The sequence below is a fragment of the Ahaetulla prasina genome, chromosome 2 (genome assembly GCF_028640845.1).
Source record: "Ahaetulla prasina isolate Xishuangbanna chromosome 2, ASM2864084v1, whole genome shotgun sequence".
NCBI classification, from domain to species: domain Eukaryota; kingdom Metazoa; phylum Chordata; class Lepidosauria; order Squamata; family Colubridae; genus Ahaetulla; species Ahaetulla prasina.
Genome location: NC_080540.1, coordinates 21,979,496 through 22,000,976, shown reverse-complemented (window position 1 = coordinate 22,000,976; position 21,481 = coordinate 21,979,496). Strand labels below are relative to the sequence as shown.

Sequence of the window (21,481 nt, the reverse complement as noted above, 5' to 3'; positions counted from 1 at the left end):
GCTTATAGCTCTTCGTTTTGTCTGGTTGATCTTTTCATCCACCCGTTCAGTTCAAGAGGAACTTGAACTCAGAGGTTTCTAGGCTGCTGCTTGTTCGTGTATTAAAAGGGAAGCACACAAGACGGAGCTTCACTCCAGCTTCGCCAAAGGCCGGCCCCAAAAGAGGAAACGATCACTGAGGGCTGTTGCCTAAGAGGAATCCGGTTTGGTTGTAGGCATACTTTTAGGAACTAACGTGAACAGACAAACCATGCTAGAAGAGACCTAAGGGACAAACCAGGATTGTTTTATTAGAATTGATACAGCACTTAGAAATAACTTAGAAGCACTTTATAAAAGGATACAAATAAGTAGATCTTTGCCCAAAGCCACTAGAAATGGTCAAAGACAAAAGGAAGAAATGGATTTGGGCAAGAGAGAATATATATATATATATATATAAACAATACACAGTAAAAAAAACAAAAAAAAACAGGCCACAGCCAGACCAGGTTGCACTCCTTAAAAGTCTCTGTTCCGATCGTGAGATTCAAGGAAACGTTGCCTGAAATCAGAAAAACGCTTGGCTAGGCTGCAGCATGCTTATCATTTGAGTTTAGGAATCTAATTTACGACTTCTGTATAGACGGCGAAGAAAATTAATGAAAGCAAGAAAAGGTAGATAGTACAAGGGATTGAATATTAGGAGTAGCGTTCTAAATACATGAGGCGGCAAAAGAAAATTGGAGCTGTTGTGTCACATATACATAAGCAAATACAAAAAAGAAAAAGGAGCTGGCTCAGCATCTGGATGAGCATCGAAACATCACGCCAGAAATGAAACAAAAAGTACCTTTTAAAACACGATCCTATTAATGCTGGATTTTGGCACCACAAACACCGTTGCCATTTCAGTAAACTGGAAATCAGCCCCACGTCCAATGACCAGTGCTGCTTTTAGAACAGGGGTCTCCAAACTTGGCAACTTTAAGAGTTGTGGACTTCCAACTCCCAGAATTCCTCAGCCAGCCATGTTTAGAACGGGTCTCCAACCTTGGCAACTTTAAGCCTGGTGGACTTCCACTCCCAGAATTCTGGGAGTGGAAGTCCTCCAGCCTTAAAGTTGCCAAGGTTGGAGATCCCTGTTTTAGAATATCATCATCAGCAAAAACACAAATCAGCTGGAGATGGTCTTCACTTACAGTGCAACCCCCTTCAATTACTCAGGTGTAACCCGTTCTGAATTCAAGAGGGATCTTCTCCAGGTAAGTTGGGCAAAAGAGGGAAGGAACCGGGTTAGAGTTAGGTAGAATCAAGTTACTGCATGGGACACAACTGTGTGGCAACTGATGCCAAAGACTGACAGTGTTGTAAAAAACCCCAAATCACTAGCTTCCTCAGCCAACTTTGAATGGTAGGGATTCTCTTCTCTTAGCTAATAGGTCAATCAATCAAAATAGAGCTGGAAGAGATTTTGGAGGTCTTCTAGTCCAACCCACTGCTCAAGCAGGAGACCCTATACCACTTCAGACAAGTGACTGTCCAGTCTCTTCTTAAAAACCTCCAGTGATGAAGCACCCACAGCTTCAAAAGGCAAGCTGTTCCCCTGGTTAATTGTCCTCACTGTTCGGAAGTTCCAGGTTGCTTCTCTCTTTGATTAGTTTCCATCCACTGTTTCTTGCCCTGCCCTCTGGTGCTTTGGAAAATAAACTGACCCCCTCCTCTTTGTGGCAGCCTCTCAAATACTGGAATACTGCTATCATGTCCCCCCCTACTCTTCCCTAGGTGGAGGTGTCATCCATCACAAAAAGTCAGCCTATCACAATCAGCCTCTGAAACGATTCAGCGTTACAAAGTACATGTAGCCCAGCACATACATGGTTTTATGAATGAGAGAGCACGCAAATTTGGCCATAAACTTTGTTCCCGTCTTTAAAAAAAGGAAGTGTCTTATTTTTATGAGAGGCACGATGGCTCAGCAAGTTAAAGAGCTTGTCAGTTAGAAAGCTGTCAGCCTGGGTTCGAGACCGGAGTGCCATGCGACGGGGTGAACTCCTGTTACTTGCCCCAGCTCCTGCCAACCTAGCAGTTCAAAAGTAAATAGATAAATAGCTACCATAAGGTAACCACATTCTGTGTGCCTCGTTGTATTAATCGTGCTAGCCACCTGACCGTGGAAGCGAGTTCAGACAGCGCTGGTTCCCTCAGCTAAGAAATTAAGATGAACTACCTCCCCCTACGACCAGACAGGGAAAACCTTTACCTTAATTTTATGTGGTACCGTTAAGTTATTGGTGATATTTAACAGACTGAATAGCTCAACTTCTTTTGGGGAAAGCCCATTCAATTTCTGCCTATCCTCCGACAACTCTTATCAACCTCACTATTTAATGGGAGTCCAGATTGCTGATGTTTGTCACCTCTTTCCAAACAATGATGCTTTTGACATTCTAAATAGATGTCCCCAGGTTAGAGAAAACGACTTTCCCATGGTCTGCTTGAAAAAAACTGCCTTATGCCCAGTATCACTGCACAGCAAGCCTATTGCGATTACAAAAGTCACAAGGAAAAAGCGGGAAACGTTCTACTTTTTAAAATACATGGCAGCTCCATGGGATGCTTAGGCTACAAGCAACCTCTGGTAGGAAAAAAAGACAATAAAATTTAAAAAACAAAAGTAGGAGCAACTGACTGAGGATCCCCGCAACATACAGCAGCCTCGGTCTTCCTCAGCGGCTCACAGAACCCTTATTCTTAGCATGGGTGATTTCTCTCTGGCTCCAGTCATTAACAGGAAAGGTCTTCTTCCTTGCCTGTATCAGTCCCATAAATAAGGTGGAGCTGCAAGAGACGGTTACTATGTCAAGGTGGAGTGGCTGCTCTGGGCCACTTTGATGCAACGGTGTTTGGCATTCGGATCTGCAGACTCTTGGTTCTTCCTTAGGTCGGCACAAAACAGGACCTGGCAAGAGAGGGGGAAAAATCTGGATGGCACAAAGGGTTAAAAGATATTTTTAAAAATGGGACATATCAGGTATGGCTGCAAACATCCAGATCGCTTGGAGATGGCATCCAGGAGGAGAATTTTTTTTCCCCTGTCTCAGTGCTTCCACCTAGAGGTTATTCAAATTTGTGCAACTCACATAGAGTTCAAATAAAGTCAATCCTAAAGGAAATCAACCCCGACTGTTCTCTAAAACAGGGGTCTCCAACCTTGGTCCCTTTAAGACTTGTGGACTTCAACTCCTAGTGTGAAAGCTGGTTGAGGAACTCTGGGAGTTGAAGTCCACAAGTCTTAAAGGGACCAAGGTTGGAGACCTCTGCTCTAGAAGGACAGATACTGAAGCTGAAGCTCAAATATTTTGGCTGCCAAATGAGAAGAGAAGATTCATTGGAAAAGATCCTGATGTTGGGAAAGGCTGAAGGCAAAAGGGGAAGGTGATGGCAGAGGATGAGATGGTTAGATAGTGTCATCGACGGAATGAACACGAATTTGGGCAAACTCCGCGAGACAGTGGAGGACAGAGGGGCCTGGCATGGTGGACAACAACTTATCTACTAGAAATTGTATCCCCTCTTCTTCTAGTTCCTGCTTCTAATCCCTGAGATAATGACTGGATCTTTGGGAGTCAAGTCATCAAACCATGATCTGTAGAGCCATAGAACATTCCTCTCAAATATCTTTCCAGCATCCACCTGACCTGCATCTAGCTAGAAAGAGAAAGTTCTTCCAGCATTACTAGTGGACGCCATCTATCTTCATCTGGGTCACTGGAGAAAGCTTCAGCCAAGAACCTTCATCATGGCTGCTTCTGTCTTGGTATATAGAACTGGAGGAACAAAGTAGGTTGTATGAGGGGGCATGTCAATATGGATAGGGATAGGGATAAGGATAGGGATAGGGATGGGGCAGGCGTCAGCAACCTGCGGCTCTGGAGCCACATGTGGCTCTTTCACCCCTCTGATGCGACTCCTTGTCATTCAAAATATGTGCCAATGTGTGACACCCGCCAGCACGTGATTTATTGAACTTTTCAACCCGATAGGCCAACCATGGATAAATCCAAGAAAAGAAAAATTTCAGAAGAAAACAGAATGTTTAATTCACTACATATGCTAGTTTTGTGGCCGCTCAAGAAATAATTGGGCACGGGAAGGGTTTTGGGGATCCCGGTGTTTTTTTTTCTGTGGGAAACAGGCCCAAATGTCTCTTTGAGTGTTTAAGGTTGCAGACCCCTGGGATAGGGGAAGGGGAAGGGGAAGGGGAATGAAAGGAAAGGAAAGGAAAGGAAAGGAAAGGAAAGGAAAGGAAAGGAAAGGGGGAAGGGGGAAAGAAGGAAAGGAGAAAGGAGAAAGGAAAAAAGGAAAGGGAAGGGGAAGGGAAGCTCTGTATAAGAGTATGTGTGGGAGAAGAACCTATTCTGGGTTTTTATTTTCTTAAACCCAACTTAGCAACTACACAGAGGAATCCATACAGCTTTCAGGCAACCTTGTTAGGAAGGATTGTTATTGGCTTCTTCCTAGGGTTCACAGAAAACAACAGGCTAAATCACCCAGCTGGCTTCTGTGCCCACAGGAGGACTAGAATCCACGTCTTAACCATTGGACCAAACTACTATCCACTAATTCAGCCCCCCAAAGGACTCCCTAATCATGAACATGTCCCACCACTAGACTGTGATGTCTCAGATTCTATTAGTGTTGTTGAGTCTTCTAAATCAATCCTGCGGTTTGCTAATATAAGGAAGACAGAAAGTTTATGCAGCGTATACAGAGAAAGCTTCTCCTAGTCAGGCATTTTACCTCCTCTGGCAACAGTGGGCAACGGCACTGAGCAGTAATGCGAGAAGGGGAAAGCCATTTCATACTTACCGCTTGCGCCCATCCAGAATATGGTCCCCAAAGGCTGCGGAAGAAATTTCCTGAAGGCAAAACAAACTTAAATCAGAATGTGGCAAAGAGCAAGTCCACAGAACTCGAACAGGGTTGAGTTCCCAAACTAGTTCACGTCCCTTCCCATATTATTGTATTTCAGTTGTAGGGGGCTGCTGGAGGAGAAATTAAAAATTTAACAGAACTTGTATCAAGCTTTAAATATCGATGGGTGGTTCTGCATGCATCTAGATCAGGGGTCTCCAACCTTGGCAACTTTAAGACTTGTGGACTTCAACTCCCAGAAGCTGGCTGAGGAATTCTGGGAATTGAAGACCACAAGTCTTAAATAGAATAGAATAAAATAGAATTTTTTTATTGGCCAAGTGTGATTGGACACACAAGGAATTTGTCTTGGTGCATATGCTCTCAGTGTACATAAAAGAAAAGATACCTTCATCAAGGTTGCCAAGGTTGGAGACCTCTGATCTAGATAACCAACAGAGGTCCCAGAATATCCAGAAAACAATCATTGCTATTTTAAGGTTTTTTCCCAAACTAAAAGGTTTTTACAGAGGTGGTTTTTTTTACAATTTATTGTATTGCCACAAATCTCTCATATTGTTTTGCTGCAGTAATGGTTATATAATATGATTAGGGTTTATTATCATTCTATGATTTAAGATGCTTTAAAATAGAGAAAGAAAAATAAACATTCTGTCAATGTTAATTACAGTTTAGGGTGGCAACATTCCAAGCATAAAAATATTTGGCTTTTTATCCATGAGGCTACTACATACTTGAAGCCCTTCATCTGTACAGTTTGTTATGGAGCTCAACTAGGCCCTTTGTTTAACTTTACTCCCGTGAAACGCATTCAGGCTATGCTTTTAGGAACTGTCTTCCAGTGTCCCAATGCTGGACTACAACTAGAAGCAATGCAGTGGAAGACCAGGTAAGCTGACATATCTAGCTTAGCTGCTTCCTTCCACCAAAGCTATCCTTTGTAACACCACCCGATGGATAGGAAACTTCATGGAAATAAAGGAACTGCTATTTATAATAAAATCACTAAACGATTGAGGGCAAAAGAAGAAGATGGACAGGAAGGCCTGGAGGAAAGTTGCCCATAGGGTCTCGATGGGTCGGACATGACTTCGTGACTAACAAGAGATTTGTAATTCCTCTCTGCTTCTTGTAAAGCTAATGCCCTCCAGTTTTATCAGAGTTTATCATTGGCCACTACAGGAAATAAGATGTGATTGAAATAGATCTGATTCCTCACAACTGCTCTGACATTCTTATATATGTTTTCTGAACTGGAAAGTCTTGCTTAATGTCACCCAGGCCTTAGCCACCTTTTGTTTGGACTACTTCATATGCTCTACATGGGGTTGTCCTTGAAGACATCTGGAAACTGGACTGGTCCAGAATGCAGTGGCATACACATTCTGTTTTGGGTGTCCTATGGTTCACCCAAGTAACATCACTGTTGTGTGAGCTGCACTAGCTTCCAGTTGCTTTGCAGTGCAATTCAAGGTGCTGGTTATTACCTTTAAAGCCCTACAGGGACAGGTTACTTGTGAGACCGCCTCTCCCAGAGCGTATCTCCTGCTCCTACTAGGTTAGATAGGTGGGTGTGCTCCAGGTGCCCTCCTCTCTCAAGAGCCCTGGTGGCACAGTGGTCAGAATGTAGTATTGCAGGAAAACTTTGCCCAGAGTCTGGAGTTCAATCCTGACGGGCTCAAGGTTTACTCAGCCTTCCATCCTTCCGAGGTCGGTAAAATAAGGACCCAGATTGTTGGGGGCTGACATGGTAAACTGCCCAGAAAGTGCTGTAAAAAGCACTATGGGGCAGCACATATGCTATTGCTCCATGTTGCTAATTCAAGCTGGTCACCAGCAAGCAGGACCTGTTCCAAAGCACCCTCACCAATTTCTCGATGGACACGCTCCGTCACACTGCGGGCCCCCATCCCCAACTCTTGGCCATAGTAACGTTTGGCCACCTGCCATATGTGGGTATCCACTGGTACAGCCTCAGTCTTGTCCAGTGCCATTAGGCACACACAGTCAGCCACCTGTGGGGGAAAGGAAATGGTTGCAGCATAGCAACATTTATCAAATTTACGTGACAACATATTCTCTATAACAGAGGTCTCCAACCTTGGCAACTTTAAGCCTGGCGGACTTCACTAGAGTAGGGGTGTCATGTCGTCATCACATGACGTATCGGGACTTTTTCCCCCTTCGCTAAACCAGGCGTGGACGTGGCCAGCACATGAGGCATCCAGCCACAGGCTGGGAGTTTGATAGCCCTGTTCTAGAGCAGGGGTCTCCAACCTTGGCAACTTTAAGCCTGGCGGACTTCAACTCCCAGAACCCCCCAGCCAGCAAAGCTGGCTAGGGAATTCTGGGAGTTTATTTATTTTATTTATTTATTTTTTCATATTTTTATACTGCCCTATCTCCCTAAGGACTCAGGGCGGTTTACAGGCAGATAAAAATACATATAAATACAAAATAAAACAACAATTAAAAAACTTATTCCAAATAGCCAAATAATTAAAAATAACTGTGTACATATTAAAACCCCTTAAAACCAATTTAAATTTAAAATTTAAAATCTAAAATCTAGTCCAGTCCCGCGCAGACAAATAGATGAGTTTTAAGCTCGCGGCGAAAGGTTCGGAGGTCCGGAAGTTGACGAAGTCCTGGGGGAAGCTCGTTCCAAAGGGTGGGAGCCCCCACAGAGAAGGCCCTTCCCCTGGGTGTCGCCAGACGGCACTGCCTAGCCGATGGCACCCTGAGGAGTCCCTCTCTGTGAGAGCGCACGGGTCGGTGAGAGGTATTTGGTAGCAGCAGACGGTCCCGTAAATAGCCCGTCCCTATGCCATGGAGCGCTTTGAAGATCATTACCAAAACCTTGAAGCGCACCCGGAAGGCCACAGGCAGCCAGTGCAGTCTGCGCAGGAGAGGTGTTACGTGGGAGCCCCGAGGGGCTCCCTCTATCACCCGCGCAGCCGCATTCTGAACTACCTAGAATCTCCGGATGCTCCTCAAGGGGAGCCCCATGTAGAGAGCATTGCAGCAATCCAGACAAGACGTCACGAGAGCATGAGTGACCGTGCATAGGGCATCCCGGTCTAGAAAGGGGCGCAACTGGCGAACCAGGCGAACCTGGTAAAAAGCTCTCCTGGAGACGGCCGTCAAATGATCTTCAAAAGACAGCCGTTCATCCAGGAGAACGCCCAAGTTGCGCACCCTCTCCATTGGGGCCAATGACTCGCCTCCAACAGTCAGCCGCGGACGCAGCTGACTGTACCGGGATGCCGGCATCCACAGCCACTCTGTCTTGGAGGGATTGATCTTGAGCCTGTTTCTCCCCATCCAAGTCCGCCAGGCTTAAAGTTGCCAAGGTTGCAGACCTCTGCTCTATAATATCTAGGGTTCCCAACCTCTGGGCTTTGAGCCTTTTGGAGCCAGGCTGCGGAAGTGGCGGGTGAAATGCACGGGCACTTGTGCATTCCCCACTTGTGCGAGAAGTGGGCTCCAATAGCAGGCATGTGTACCCACCGCTCGCATGGAGCCATCCCCCATCCCGGGGCAAGCTGCAAAGCCAGAACAGTTGGGGAACTCTGCTCTATATTGTTGACACACCAATATCAACAATAAGAATTCCAATCCCATGTGACATATTAAAGCAACTGAAGTCCATCAAACCACAGCAACGAACAATAAATATAACAAATAAACCAGTGGTGAAATCCAAATTTTTTTACTACCGGTTCTGTGAGTGTGGCTTGGTGGGCGTGGTGAGGCTTGGTGGGCATGGCAGGGGAAGGATACTACAAAATCTTCATTCCCACCTCACTCTAGGGGAAGGATATTGCAAAATTCCCATTTCCTCCCCACTCCTGGGGGAAGGGTATTACAAAATCTTCATTCCCACCCCATTCTAGGGCCAATCAGAGGTGGTATTTGCCAGTTCTCTGAACTACTCAAAATTTCCGCTACCGGTTCTCCGAACTGCTCAGAATTTCCACTACTGGTTCTCCAGACCCTGTCAGAACCTGCTGGATTTCACCCCTGAAATAAATACAGATAGCATCCACCCCAAATGCTCTTCAGATGCTCTTCAGTTGTTACAAAGGGGAAGCCAATCTAGCTTCTAGGGCAGGGATCTTTTAAGACTTGTGGACTTCAACTCCCAGAATTCTGGGAGTTAAAATCCACAAGTCTTAACGTTGCCAAGTTTGGGAAACCCCTGCTCTAGTGGGAGGCTGAACCACAAAATAGGGGTCATTACAGTGGTGAAATCCAATTTTTTTTACTACCGGTTCTGTGGGCATGGCTTGGTGGGTGTGGCGGGGGAAGGATACTGCAAAATCCCCATTCCCTCCCCACTCCATTCCCACCCCACTCTGCGGCCAGCTAGAGGTGGTATCTGCCGGTTCTCCGAACTGCTCAAAATTTCCGCTACCAGTTCTCCAGAACCTGTCAGAACCTGCTGGATTTCACCCCTGGGTCATTATAATGATTGCAGGGTCTTCTTCAGTTTCCCTGATCTCATGAAATGGGAAACCACCAACAGTTTTCCCCAGGATGAACAAACTAATAGGTTTATTCTAGTTGGAAAATACCAGTTACTGTTTTTGACTATCAGAGATAATCAGAAGTAGGGCCAAGGAAGGGGGTGTATTTGGCTTTTGCCTTAAGCCAACTGGGGCCTCAAATTTGGGCTTCAGCTAGGTTTTTATTTTAAAACTTAGTCAAAATAACAATCCATTGTTTAGTTGGGGCCTCAAACTCAGGATTTTGCTGTGCTTTTTAAAAGTATTTAAGTTATAATCCACTGTTTGTTGCATAAATGATCATTTTTCATTTCTGTTGTATCTGAGGCCTCAAAAGTTGGAATTGGCCTAGATCAGTGATGGCTAACCTTTTTGCCATTGTGTGCAGGGAAGGGGGGGGGTCATGCACATGCATGTCCACACATGTAATTCTATGCACCCCACCCACCCCACCCATGCACGTGTGACCACCCCTGCTCCTGACACACGATGGCCCGGTAGGCCCATTTCTCTCTCTCACCTGGCTCCAGAGCCTCTCTATGAGTCTTGGGAGGGCAAAAACTGCCTTTCCCACCCCACTGGAGGCTCTCCAGAGGCCAGAAACGGCCCGTTTACCAACTTCCGGTTAGACAGGAAGCGACATTTTTTGCTGTCCCAGCCTCCAGAGACTCCTAGAGAGGCTCTGGAGCCAGGTGAGAGACAAAAATGGGCCTTCCCCACCACCACCCAGACCTTCTGGAGGCAGGAAACAGCCTGTTTCCCTACTTCTGGTGGGCCCAGAAGGCCCGAAAATCAGCTGGCTGGTGCGTGCATGCGTGCTGGAGCTGAGCTTGCGTGCCCACCGATATGGCTACACATGCCACCTGTGGCATGGGCCTAGATGTTTCTGGATCTTGGGGGAGAGGGGGGGGCTCGATCACCTCCCAGAGCAAAAACAAACCCTTTTTTGCAAGCCACAACTACATTTTCCCCACAAATAGGCACAACCGAACCCACACGCTTTTTTGGTAAAACAGCAAAACAGGGAGGAAGGGGGCCAGGTCCATGCTCACCTTGACTCCCACTCCTGGAAGGGTGCACAAGGCATGCCGAGCCTGCTCATAAGGGACAGTGCGCAACTGCTGAAGGCCAGCAGCCCCACCAAGAGTCTTCAGGACAGCCCGGGCGCTCTCGCTAATAAACCGTGCCCGATAACCGAATCCCAGGTCCCTCAGCCGAGCCTCTGTATCTGCTCCTGCAAGAAGTTTACCCCAAGAAATGGAGACATGAAACGAAATCCAGAAATAATTCTATTTTCAAGAAGAAACAAGAGATGCCTTTTGGAGGGATGGGCGGCACGGAAACGCAATAAATAAACAGGCAGGGCAACGTCAATCAACTGCCTAACAATGAGAAACTTGACAGCTTGCAGCCAGCTACTGAAGGAACAATAGAGCAACACCATCATTTTAACAGCATTACCTACTAGCATTTTAATCGCAAAGGACTAGTTTTGTTCACTTTAGTCCTAACCGTACATCAGCTACTGTTCTCGCCAAATCTTTCAAGAAACTGTTAGCCAGCTCTTCATTAAAGGAGAAAAAAAACAACCAGAATTTTCCTTCAGCAAACAAATAGAATTTCTGCTGCAGGATGGATCTTGGTAGCTCATCTCTGGGGTATATTTTATTTTCTTATAACTTGTTTCAATTACCATACTTTTCGGAGTATAAGACACACTCTTCCCCCCCTAAAAAGGGGTGGAAATGTTGGTGTGTCTTATAAACAGAATACAGCCATTTTTGGCCTCCTGAAACCCTGTCCCACGAGTCCCATTTTCGCTAAAACCAGGCCCGTTTTTCGCAAAAACGGGGTCTGCAGAGGATTTGGGAGGCCTGGAGAATGCTCCTGGGAGCTGGGGAAGGCCCAAACTATTTTTTTCTTGTTTACCTCTTCGAAAACTTGGTGCTTCTTATACTCCAATGCATCTTATAGTCCGAAAAATAAGGTACCTAAGCTACCAGTTACCTGGTTCAATTCTAGCAATGAGCAAGAACTATTAAGCAAAGGTGCAAATGTAGAGTGCATCAAGTCACTCTTCAATGGCACTTCTTTGCCCAAGCAAAGATTCAAAGGATCTTTCAAGATTTAGCAAAGTTTAGTTTATGAAACTGGGTATCTTCTCCCAGCTCCGTTCATTCTTTCTGTACTATTGATCGTTGGTGAGAAGACTAGACAGGCTCGAAACCGACTGTGGATGTCTACATTCCCAACAATTGTCAATTCCTTTTTAAAATTAAACTTCCAGCACTTCCATGAGCAATCTTACGTTGACTTTTCCTTCAGATCATTGTCCACATGGGTGTATTCATCTTTTACAAGCCTGAATTGCCAATGGATCCCTTATCCTTGCTGAGTCGTGTTCCCAAGCACTTGAAAACATTTCTTCAGCTATATGACCTACAATAAATTAGGAGATCTTAAATAACTGCTGAATTGGTCTTCAGAGAGTCATACCGAGAGAGCATACAAAATACATGGCTCTCAAGAGTTTTCCTAGCTGCAGATTGCTGAGAGATTTTGGTACCGGTGGTAAAGAAAGCATAATAAGTGAAAAGTCCTGTTATGGTAGGAATTATGATACAGCTAAGGTATGTGGAGGTTTAATTTATTTACCGTATTTTTCAGACTATAAGACACACCGGACTATAAGACACATCTAAAGTTACAAGAGAAAAACAAGAAAAAAATAGTTTTTGGCCTCTGTGTGTCAGGTTTTCACCCTCTCCGGCCCCCAAAAGCACTCTGCAGGCCAAAAACAGGGGTATTTTTGACAAAAACAGGCCATGCAGAGCACTGCAGTGCTTCTGGGAGCTGGGGAAGGCGAAAACGCAACATGCGGAAGGTTCGGGAGGCCAAAAACGCCCATATTCAGCCTATAAGACGCCCCTAAAATTTCACCTAAAGATAAATCAGCTAAATGCTAGAAATGTCATATGTTACCAGGATCTTATTATCATAGGTGGTGGACAAGCCCAGAAGCCAAAAACTATTGGAAGAAAATAAAGGTTTGGTTAGAATAAATGACCCAACAACACATTGACTCAAAACCGGAGCTGTTCTTATCAGGGATTCTACCAGAGAAAATCATTAAAGAAAATATCTGTTTGATTATACATGTAATAACAGCATCAAGAATTGTTTCTGTGCAAAATTGGAAAGCGGAGAAAATACGCCTGGAAGGAGAAATTATTAGGGAAATTTTAGATTGTGCAGAAATGAATAGATTATCCTTTAAAGAGAGAGAGGATTCAGAATATTTTTAAGATATGGGATAAATTCTACCATTGGTTAGAAAAAAAGGTATAGATAAGCAATGGATAATTATGTAAGAAAATGGTATAATCAGAATAGGTGGAAAAATGGTAATAGTTTAAACTGAAGTGAAGAAAGAAGAAATAATAAAAAGACACTGAGATGTCACATGGAAGGAATGACTGATGTACTAAATGTTTGTTTCTTTATAAAATAAAAAACTTTTTTTAAACAATTCACCCACTTTTGGGGTGGGGGGGAAAGGTGTGTCTTACACTCCGAAAAATACAGTACTTATCTCTTTATTATTTCGGGAAGACCTCCTTTGTGATTTAAAGCAGAACTGTAGGAAAGCTGCACATTGAATCAGCCAACACTGTGACTCTAAAGTGGAGACAGGTATCAGAAACCAGTCCAATGGTCCTTCCTTAAGAGTTAAACAGATAGTGAGAAAAGAGGAAATTGCAACCAGGGCCATCTGAAAACAGGAAGGTTAAAAGGAGTGTTCCCACACTGCCCCCCTCTGGCATTCTGCAAACACTGCAAAAGATGTTTGACATCGACTAAGAACTTCCCTATGTGTGGTGAAGAGAAAGGATCAGTCTCTGGGTGAGAAAGTGCCCGTTCTTGCAAGCCCAATGCTTGTTAAGCATAAAGAAACAGGTGGGAGGGTTGGAGAAGGAGGATGAGGGAGATGGCAGATGCTTCAGATAAAGCATCCGCTGCCGGAGTGCCCTACCTTGGACACTTCAAGACTTGTGGACTTCAACTCCCAGAATTCCCCAGCCACCATGAGGAATTCTGGGAGTTGAAGTCCACAAGTCTTAAAAGTTGCCAAGGTTGACCAGGCCTGTCTCAGTAAACTCCTCCATCCTTCTGTGCTGCCTGGTTGAGACTCAACTCATTGCCTGAGCTGCTACCTGCAAGCCAGCACCCATAATGGTTTGTGGGAATGACCTTTGGAGTGAGGGGAGACACACAACCAGGGGAATGGTTGAATAAAAGGCAGCTTTCCCTGAAGCAGGAGTGTGAATGTTGCACAAATATCTTTTGATACGGGGGCAGAAAAGCACTTTTTTTGGATGTAGTCTGGAGGCTTTTAAGAAGAGACTGGACAGCCATTTGTCAAATATTGTATAGCTCTCCTGCGAGAGTAGGGGATTGGATTAAATCAGGAGTCTCCAACCTTGGCAACTAAGACTTGTGGACTTAAAGTCCACAATCCCAGAACTCTGGGAGTTGAAGTCCACAAGTCTTAAAGTTGCCAAGGTTGGAGACCCCTGGACTAGATGACCTCCAAGGTCCCTTCCAACACTGTTACTGTCACTGATGTGCCCTGTTGGGGATAGAACAGGAAGTGGAGAAGGAGTCAAGAGACGTAGCGAGGATGGTTTGTGGAGAAGGAAAGGCCGCGAAGCAACTTTGAGGCCTAAGGTTTTACCTGCCATTGCTTGCAGTGAGGGGAAGGCATGATAGGTCTTGGTATCCAGCTGGCAGAGGCGGCGCCCAAAGGCCTGGCACAGGTGTTGAATCATGTTGGTGATGCGGGACAAGTGGTTGTTGGAGGTGCAGATAAAGGAGAAGAGGCACTCCACTGGGTCCTGCCGCAGCACCCGAACCCCTGGAAGAAGAAAGAATCACTAGGTCTTTTCCTGCCATCAGTTTTTTATGTTTCTAGGTTTCCTATCACTAGTCACATACTTTGCGTTTAAGCTAAGGAATTTAGCTTTCCTTCGTGCTGCCTCTGTGGTACAGTAGTTTCTGATTTCTGGGTTTTTATAGTACTAGTAGTAAGCAGAGAGAGAGATCCCTGGGCAAGAACGCCTCACCAATAAAGGAGAATATTTGTAGCTCAGGGTTAAAATGAGAGGTCCTTGGTGCTCTCTGAGCTTGGTTGTTTTCTTGTGGACGTTTCATTACCTATTCTGACCAGTGGTGAGATTCAGCCAGTTCACACCACTTCAAGAGAACCGGTTGTTAACTTTCTGAGCGGTTTGGCAAACTGGTTGTTGGAAGAAATCATTAGGGCAGAGAACTGGTTGTTAAATTACTTGAATCCCACCACTGGTTCTGACCTAGGCTCCCTTGAAAATCAGGAAGCAGAGTTTAAGTCCTGACAAAACCTGTTATTTACGTGACTGTGAATTACTTTCATTCACAGTCAGCAAGGCTTGACCAAACAGTTTTCAAAGGAATATTTATCAACACACCTTATCTTGCTTGGCAAGCTGCCATGTAACTTGTTTCCAAATGCAAAGTAAGGCAAAATTTGGCAGAGTCACAAACAGAACTTTCCACTTTTGAAACGAACGAACAAGTGAATTGTTTCCTGCAAAAGCCCCCTCCCAGTTCGTTCCTCTTTTGTTTCCTATGGGAGGGGCCAATCATCTCTAAGGTGTGGCTTTACTCCCAAGTCAACCCTGCTTTCTGAGTTCTTCTTGTCTTCTGGCAGCTCTGCCCATGCGCACACTGGGAATGGGCTCCAGCTGTTCCTCTGTCTCACTGCTGTCTATCTCCCTGTCTGCCTCTGACACAGAGCCCTCGTCCGAACTTTCCCCATCTCCCAGAACTGGCCCATACTCCTCCCCAACCTCCTCACTGTCTGACTCTGCTGCCAGCTCTGCTGGCTGCTGGCGGGCCACAACATTACTCAGCTAGGTAACATCATCAGGGCAGCATTTTATTATCTGCAGTGCAGATAATAAAATGTCTGTAAGAAAACAACCAAACTCAGAGAGCACCAAGGACCCCTCAAGAAAGCCTCACTTTGGGGTCATTTGTCTGTCCATTTTCAAATCTTCCTCTGCCAGACAAGGACAATGTTTGTTCCCTAAAATGCATAAATACATTTAAGAATTCAAATTCTGCGCTCTTGATATAAGACACAGCTTTGCCGCTGGTCAGTTTACTCTCAACTAAATAAAACGTCACTTAGTTCTAATTCCTGAAAACAAGTGCTCACACACAAATTAGGATATTGTACTATCTCTTCATCATGTAAAAAAAAATCCATACGTTTTTATTGTAGCAGTACAACATTCTCTGGTGCTAGTTTGCCTACCTGGGAATTTAACACCTACTTCCCGGAAATGCGAGTCAACGTAAGACCAACCCTGGTATAACGCAGATACATTTACATGTAGCTGGAAATAGTCCTGGAGGATCTGAGAAGGAGTCAACCCATCTGTTCCCCGGGCCATCTCTCCAGGCAAATGGCTGCCTGAACGTTCGCTTGTCCCAGGACGATTCGGTTCTGGCTGTGTTTGCTTCCTGCTCTTCTTCAGGGGAGGTTCGGACAGGCCTTCTTCCTCTCTGCTACCGTCCTCCTTTTCCTCTTCATGCAAGGTGTACCACAGATGCTCCTCAGACTGAGTGAGAGTCCAGACTCGCCCGGCCAGCACACCAGTCCAGTAGCCAGGGCTGGTTTCAGACCACCTGAGAAAATCACAGGCTTGGTTAGCAGCAGAAACAGCCAAGGCTCACCTAAAAAAAGGCTACCCAGATCCTTCAGTCAATACCAGTACCGCATGAAATAGTGAATTATGGCCACTTTCACACTTATGACCCCCATGATCAATCAAACTTTGGATGCTTGGCAACTGACTCATATTTATGACAGTTGCCGTGTCTCAGTGTCATGTGATCCACCTTTTGCAATCTTCTGACAAGCAAAATCAATGGGGAAGCCAGATTCACTTAACAACCATGTGACTAACTGAACAATTAGAGAGATTCACTTAACAACTGTGGCAAGAAAGGTTGTAAAATGGGGCAAAATTCACTTAACAATTCACTTAGAGACAGAAATGTTGGGCTCAATTGTGTTTGTACGTCAAGGACTACCTGTATGTAGATATTGTTTATGTCTATTGATGACTGATTTGTCAGGGTGCCAGGCCTCCAGGTATTCTCTAGTCTTCTTGGACTTGGCTTGTTCTAGGATGGTCAGAGTTTCCCAGTTGAAACTATGATTAAATCTGTCCATGTGCTGTGAGATTCAGGAGTTTTCATTATGTCTTCTGACTGCTAGTTGGTGCCACGGAGATGGGGTGTGTTAAAACACTATGTATAGATTTGCTGTGGTGTGGTATGTCCAGTTCTTGGAAAGCATCCTCAGTTTAACCATTAATAATTATATTAGATTACATGATGGTACTGCTAATTGATCTTAGGAGCCAAGTTAATGAAAAGAAAATAGCATGCCCCCCCGGGTTCGGACCAGTTCTATAGAACCGGTAGTAAAACTGGTGGGAGGCTCCGCCCACTGACCCGAACGTCATCAAAAGGAGCTTCTGCGCATGCATTGAAGAGCACGTGTGTGCGCGAGCACAATGCAAACCGGTAATAAAGGTAAGTAGAACCCACCCCTGATTCCTAGTAACTTCTAAGCATGCAAAATGGGAAGAGAAAAAATGGAAGCTTCTTATAGCTACAGTAGCGAGCCTGTTTTTCAACTAACTTGATAGCATCTCTGACAGCTGCTCTCCAATCAACTCTGATCAACTTATCTGAACTGTTTGAGCAAATAACCAGTGATAGAAGCCGGATCTGTGTTCTACCTTTAAGCTACTCCTTCCCCAAACATCACTTCTAAAGTTGTAAAAAGTTCTTATTATTTCCTGCCTTTTATCTATAGAGCACACAAAGGTAAACAAGCTAAATTGTTACCGGTGACATGCAATTACCTTTATTAGTAGTGCAATTCAAAAAACGCATGGTTACAAGGTACAGGATTAATTCCTTTACTGAAAACGGAAGGAGAAATAAATTTATTTCTGGAAGAAATAAATTTTGCAACGGACCAAGGAGAAGTTCCTTTCTCACATATCTCACAATTTGGTCTCTGAGGGTACAAGCAACTTCAGTGGTATTTATTATTTAAAGACTTTGGAAAAAGTGTAAAGAAGAGCAACTAAGATGGTTAAAGGCCTGGAGACAAAAACATATGAAGAACAGTTGGATATGGTCAGTCCAGAGAAAAGAAGGACTAGGGGGTGACATGATAGCAGCATTCTAGTATTTGACGGGCTGCCACAAAGAACAGGGGGTCAATTTATTTTGAAGCAAGAAACAATGGAAACGAATCAAGGAGAGAAACAACCTGGAATTAAGGAGAAACTTCCTAACAGTGAAGACAATTAACCAGTGGAACAGTTTGCCTTTATAAGTTGTAGGGGCTTCATCACTGGAGGTTTTTAAGAAAAGACTGGACAGCCACCTATTTGAAATGGTATAGAGTCTCCTGCTTGAGTAGGTCATTGGACTAGAACAGTGGTCACCAACTGGTGGTCCATGGATCACAGGTGGTCCGCGAGAACATTTTGGTGGTCCACAGAAAAATTATTTGCATTTTTTATATTGCACTAAAAACTATCTTTTAAAAAAAATCATATTAATGGTCAGTGGGATTTTAAAATTATGAATTTGGTGATCCCTGAGGTCCAAAAGATTGGTGACCCCTGGACTAGAAGACCTCCAAGGTCCCTTCCAGCTTTATTCTAATTTTAGCCTCAAAATATACAAATAAAATGAAACTGTTGTTCAGACTAAATTTTGTTAGTCTCTAAAGAACTTCAGATTGTGGATGAAATTCAATGTAATGCAATTTGTCACTTTAGAGAAACAGTTTCAAAGGTGTTTTTTTTCCAAAACTGCAACTGGACTTTGTTTTTTGTTGAAGACGTTTTGCTTCTCATCTAAGAAGCTTCTTCGATTCTGACTGAATGGTGGAGGATAGAAGGATTTACATCACTCAGTCAGAACTGAATAAGCTTCTTGGATGAGAAGTGAAACATCTTCAAGGAAAAACAAAGTTTAGTTGCCTTTTGAGAAGATGAGGATAGTAATAATATAGCCCTACTACATGGGTAAATACCTGTAGGCGTAAGACAGTGCTGTGGGAGTTACTGGTAGGTGTTTAGCGGAGTGATGGCATGGGAGAAAAACTATCTTAGTGCCTAATTGTTTTGGCATGCAATGCCCTATAGCGGTGTCCTGAGGGGAGAACTTGAAACCGTTTTACGTCCAGGATGTGAGAGGTCTGTAGCTATTGTCTCAGCCCTCTTTCTAGCTCATGCTGTATACAGATCCTCAATGGAAGGCAGGCTGGTTATAATTGTTTTTTTCTGTAGTCCTACTATCTGTTGAAGTCTGTACCTGTCCTGTTTGGTTGCAGATTTCACCTGACTCAGGAGAATTTTCATAGATCTGTAAGTGATCTATTCTACGAGGTCCTTGGTGCTGGCTGGACAATGAAACATCTGCAAGCAAACAACCAAGCTCAGAGAGGTAACAAGGACTCCCCAGTTCAGCCCTGAGCTACATATATTCTTTTATATCATGACATCTCGTCTGGATTACTGCAATGCTCTCTACATGGGGCTCCCCTTGAGGAGCACCCGGAGGCTCCAGTTGGTCCAGAATGCGGCTGCGCGGGTGATAGAGGGAGCCCCTCGTGGCTCCCATGTGACACCTCTCCTGCGCAGACTGCACTGGCTACCTGTGGCCTTCCGGGTGCGCTTCAAGGTTTTGGTAACTATCTTCAAAGCGCTCCATGGCATAGGGCCGGGTTACTTACGGGACCGTCTGCTGCCACCGATTGCCTCTCACCGACCCGTGCGCTCTCACAGGGAAGGACTCCTCAGGGTGCCGTCGGCCAGGCAGTGCCGACTGGCGACACCCAGGGGAAGGGCCTTTTCTGTGGGGGCTCCCACCCTCTGGAACGAACTTCCCCCAGGACTTCGCCAACTTCCTGACCTTCGAACCTTTTGCCGCGAGCTTAAGACACATCTGTTTATTTGCGCAGGACTGGAGTGGAATTTTAAATTTTGAATTTGGTTTTAATTGGGGTTTTATTACTTTTATTGCTATTTTAAATATTCGGCCTTATTTAATAAGTTTTTTAATTGATGTTTTATTCTGTATCTATATGTATGTTTTTTAACAGGCTGTAAACCGCCCTGAGTCCCTTGGGAGATAGGGCGGTATAAAAATGCGAATAAATAAATAAATAAATAAATATTGCAGTGATCGCTCAGGTTCTCTTTCAATTCAATAGCAGCATGGGAGAATTCAGGGAGCCAATGGCTGTGCCCAGGGGGAAGGTTTTGCAGCTCAAGGCTTCAGCTCCATGAAGCCAAAGAGATTATATGCAGAAAACAAAAGAGCTGAGAAGGACTGGGTAGATCCTACTGATGCTTAGAAGAATTAGAAGGGCTTTTATATTGAATGATATTGTGCCTTGTGGGGGGGGGGGAGAAAAGGGGCATCACGGTTAGTAAAATGCAAGCAAAAAAAAAAGCAAAAAGCAAAACGCTCCCCCTCCCAAAAAAAAACCCCTAAGGAGTGCCGTCCCCTCTTTGCAAACATTAAGATGGGTTTTTCCCCCCTCCTTCTTACAAAGTGATAACGCTAAAGGAATCCCTGCTGATTTTACTTCGCTAGCCCTTATCAACTACTATAGGGGGCGGTGCTCATCTTCCTTTCTCTTACAAATGGGGGGATGGACCAAAATAACAATAATCATCATAATAAAAAGGATTGGTGGTTGCGGATGATGGAAAAAAGCTCGCAGGAGCATTGCTTGCACAAGCAGAATATATGCATCATTACGAAGAGAAGCCTGCCCAACATCTCTCGCTCTCTTCCCCCCCCCCTTCCCCCCTCCATTCTTTTTCATGCGCGAGCCTGTCGGGGCTTTTATGCCTGCATTCAAAGCGGTCTCTTCCTTCATCACCGGGCCTCCATGTACCCCAAAGCTGCACAACCCTGGGGGGTAGCCAAGGGGAAAGCAAGGCAGCAAACCCAGAGAGGGGCAAGTTAAAAAAAATGATTGCTGAAGAGAAGCCGCCCAAGGGCGACAGCGATGCAAAGAAAGAAAGGAAGGAAGGAAAAGGGCCAAGGGGCAAATTCAAGGGAGATGCTTTGGGGGAAAAGGTTGCAATTCCTGGCTGGGAGCCGCCAGGGGGCGCACTAACCGGAAGGTCTGCCCGCCACAGAGTACCAGGTCGAGGCGGAGTTCGGTGCGCGGGCAAGGCAGGGAGCGCCAGGGAGTCGCTCGAGGCAGTTGGGTCGGCCGGGGGTTCATGTTGGACCTTCTGCTGTCCGCTGTCCTTGGGGATGAGCGCGCTCCGGCCGCAGCTCTCGCCTGCACCAGTTTGGCGCAAAACCCGTACCTCCGAGTCCGTAAAATCACCATAGAGAACGGCCCCTGGATTTAGAGGAGGGGCCGCGCAGGGGTAGAGCGGGGCGACCGCTTTCCGCTCTAGGCTGCGAGAGGTGGTCTTTGTGGTCTGTTTGGGCGGAAGCCCGGGTCTTTGGGCACAGGGCGAATTCTTCCTGTCCTTGGGTTAAGGCTGGAGATAGGCATGAAAAGGTTGCAAGGCGGATGGGAAAGGAAGCGGCCCTTTCAGGGGAGAACGGAAATGGAGCTACCATTACCTGGGCTGCCAAAACCAGGATAATCAGTAGATGGTAGCACAATGTTCCTTGAACTCTTTGCTATAATCGTAGTTTAAATATCTATATGCTATAATAATAGAACAGAGTTGGAAGGGACCTTGGAGGTCTTCTAGTCCAACCCCTTGCTTAGGCAGGAAACCCTACACCATTTCAGACAAATGGTTACCCAATCTCTTCTTAAAAACTTCCAGTGTTGGAGCATTCACAACTCCTGGAGGCAAGTCGTTCCACTGATTAATTGTTCTCACCGTCAGGCATGGAGGTTAGAAAGTTAGTCAAGCCTGGATTAGAGGCATTGTTGT

The 21,481-nt window shown here is 45.2% G+C and overlaps 1 protein-coding gene across 2 annotated transcripts; it reads right to left on the bottom strand.

The window, feature by feature from the left end:
- Nucleotides 1-118: 118 nt before the first annotated feature.
- Nucleotides 119-20,966, bottom strand: OGG1 (8-oxoguanine DNA glycosylase). Of its 2 annotated transcripts, none has more exons than XM_058170208.1 (7): nt 20,696-20,966; nt 15,781-16,154; nt 14,161-14,340; nt 10,478-10,653; nt 6,785-6,932; nt 4,852-4,901; nt 119-2,941 (listed from the first exon to the last, which is right to left on the bottom strand). In XM_058170208.1, the coding sequence occupies exons 1-7, from the start codon at nt 20,914-20,916 to the stop codon at nt 2,837-2,839; spliced, it is 1,254 nt and encodes a 417-aa protein (XP_058026191.1). In that variant the 5' UTR covers nt 20,917-20,966; the 3' UTR covers nt 119-2,836. The 2 variants fall into 2 exon arrangements, with proteins under 2 accessions (XP_058026191.1, XP_058026190.1); XM_058170207.1 differs by having other exon boundaries at nt 121-2,941; nt 10,478-10,659; nt 20,696-20,964.
- Nucleotides 20,967-21,481: the final 515 nt, after the last annotated feature.

What these genes read in the sequence shown, in the direction of transcription:
- OGG1 (XM_058170207.1), bottom strand. Translation starts at nt 20,916, where the DNA reads ATGGTGATTTTACGGACTCGGAGGTACGGGTTTTGCGCCAAACTGGTG. An exon ending in CTCACTGCAAGCAATGGCAG is followed by an intron (nt 10,660 to 14,160) that starts GTAAAACCTTAG and finishes AACTTCTTGCAG; the next exon opens with GAGCAGATACAGAGGCTCGG. An exon ending in GCGTGTCCATCGAGAAATTG is followed by an intron (nt 4,902 to 6,784) that starts GTGAGGGTGCTT and finishes TTTTGCCTTCAG; the next exon opens with GAAATTTCTTCCGCAGCCTT.